Below are 2,408 nucleotides of genomic sequence, written 5' to 3' on the forward strand. Positions count from 1 at the left end.
GAGAGAGTTGCTTGAAGTCCATTGGGTACCTGTCATGAACGCTGTGTGCCCCCAAAGGGTGTGGGAGCATAGCAAACTCCCACAGGCAACGGTGGAGGCGCTGTCAGTGGCAGGAGCATGGAGGCTGCAGCACTGTCGGCAGTGTGGGGGGTGACAAGAGCCGACCAGCAGTTGGTGACCACCCTCAGATGCCGCCAGTAGCAGCGGTGGCCAGGAGCGATTGGGGACTGCCTACAGACTCCGTCGGCGGTGAGGGGGAGGTGGCGAGCGGCAAGCACCTGCAGGCCAGCAGCACCCCCTACGCATCATCAATGGTACCTGTAGATGTGCAGGACATCTCAGACTCAATTCATTGAGTCTGCTGGATCATGCTAATTAGCTCACTAGCAGCCTCGGCTTCTTGTGTATTCAGCCTCCTTGTGCTTCAAAATGGTGGTGGGGGTGCTTTAACTAAAGCTCATTGAATGAGCTTTAGTTAAAGCACCCCCACCACCATTTTGAAGCATGAGACACTGAATACACAAGACACTGCAGGCACTTTCATTAGAGTGGTTCCCAAGAGCTGCTGTAATTAAACCACCCACCTACCGGAGCACATGTAAAGATGCCCACTGTGCTCTAACATTTTTCTTTTTAAATTGGTGGTGGTTAGTTTTTCACACACTTTGTCCTAACCAATTATTTTTTATTGGCACCTACATTTTACTCTGCCCAAAAACCCAAGCCTTGTAGACTCTCACTTTAAGGAAACAGACTAGCTAGACCATTGGTTCTCAACCTTTTTAGACTCAGACATCCATCAGAAAATGCCAGCTTTTAGCTTTCCCTGTTTTTTTAACTATGGAAAAAAAGAATAGTTCTTCTGTTGCAAAGAATTCAGACCACAACAGGATGGTTTTGGCACTATGCATTCATATTTGAAATCTCTGGGTTTATCTTGTTAATCATGTGTTGATGCTTGCACACCTAACAGTGCAGATACTGGATGGCACCCTTAAAAGGATCTCACAGCATTCCAAGATGTTATGGCAACCTTGTTGAGAATCACTGAGCTGGCCCTTAGGGTTCAGGATACTAAACTCAGTCATTTCATCAGATCCATCATAGTTAATAGTGGGTAGAAGACTCGCTTCCGTATTTGTTACAGTTTTGTTTAGTAATAAGAATAGCCACTGCTTTTGCTGCATTACCTAACATGCTTTCTTTTATACAGACCAAAACTGGTAAACACGTCAGCTGCTCCCTCCGAGCTGTTGTTTACTATGTTAAAGGACTAACTAACACATGCCACACCTGTTATTCACAGGGACGCAGTTAAATGAAATTAAGTTCCTTTTTCTCTGGTATCAGGCTTGAATGAAGAATTAGTGCAGCTGCTACTTATTCGAGATGAATTGCACACAGAGCAGGATGCAATGCTGGTAGACATCGAAGACTTGACCAGGTAAGTAACATTTTCTTATGGTATTCAGCTGCTAACAACTACTGCACTGAAGTTTTGTATTTTGGCTTATAGTGATCGGTAATCCGTATATTCATACCCTCTTTCACAGCAGCCATTATGAACAGAACTTTCATCTGCCAAATATCGTAGTGCAGGAGTCAGCAACCTATCACACCTGGGTCAGATCTGGCCATTAGATCTGGCCGTAGGGCTTCAGTGGCATTCAACAGCAGGGGGCTTCAGCTGCAGATGCACACTCCCCTGCCACCACAGGGGGAAAAGCACTGGCTGTAGGTGCTTTTCCTGTGCCACCACAGGGAAAAGTTGTAGTAGTGGCTAGATCCCAGCCTGCCTTACATACCCCTGACCTGAATGGTATCAATCCAGCCCACAACTTTAAAAAGTTTCTGGACCACTGCCACAGTGGGTCATCTAGCTAGACATCTTTTAGGTATCATAAAAAAAAATTAAAATATTGCTTTGATCACTAGCTATATATTTGTATTGAAATTCACAATGCTGTCACTTATTTTGTTAAGAAATTTGCATCGGAACCATCTGACTGCTTAAATCAACAAATAACAATTGAGCAAATACAGATCAATGCAGTAGCTTCTGTTTAATCATTCTTGATTAGTGATTCACCATAAAAATGCTCTTTTTTTCCTTATTCCTTGACATGCTTCACATCTAAGACCATGCCAGTTTTGTTTAAAAAAAACTTGCAGGGTGAATAACACGTCAGAACTGACTGCTATTTGGTTAACTTTAGGTAGCAAGGAGGAATAGGGACACAACGAGTTCCTTCCTGGGGGTAGGACTGACTCTCAGCCCCTTAGCCGTCAGTCATATCATTTGATACTGTTTTCTTCCTCAGTTCTGGCTCTGGATGGTCTTTCCTCTCTGGTTAATTGCTCTGACCATTTTCACCCTCATAACCCCTCTGCCCCTTCACTTCACTCTT

General features: G+C 44.3%; 1 protein-coding gene across 2 annotated transcripts in view; it reads left to right on the forward strand.

Annotated features, from left to right (window-relative positions):
* Positions 1–2,408, forward strand: part of SCHIP1 (schwannomin interacting protein 1) — a 56,553-nt gene that overhangs the window by 46,207 nt on the left and 7,938 nt on the right. For both annotated transcript variants that reach the window (XM_025215123.1, XM_006016474.3), the window contains exon 6: positions 1,351–1,444. In XM_025215123.1, the coding sequence (XP_025070908.1) occupies positions 1,351–1,444 (94 nt within the window). The remainder of the gene's footprint in view (positions 1–1,350; positions 1,445–2,408) is intronic.

This window comes from Alligator sinensis, unplaced genomic scaffold (assembly GCF_000455745.1).
Source record: "Alligator sinensis unplaced genomic scaffold, ASM45574v1 scaffold60_1, whole genome shotgun sequence".
NCBI classification, from domain to species: domain Eukaryota; kingdom Metazoa; phylum Chordata; order Crocodylia; family Alligatoridae; genus Alligator; species Alligator sinensis.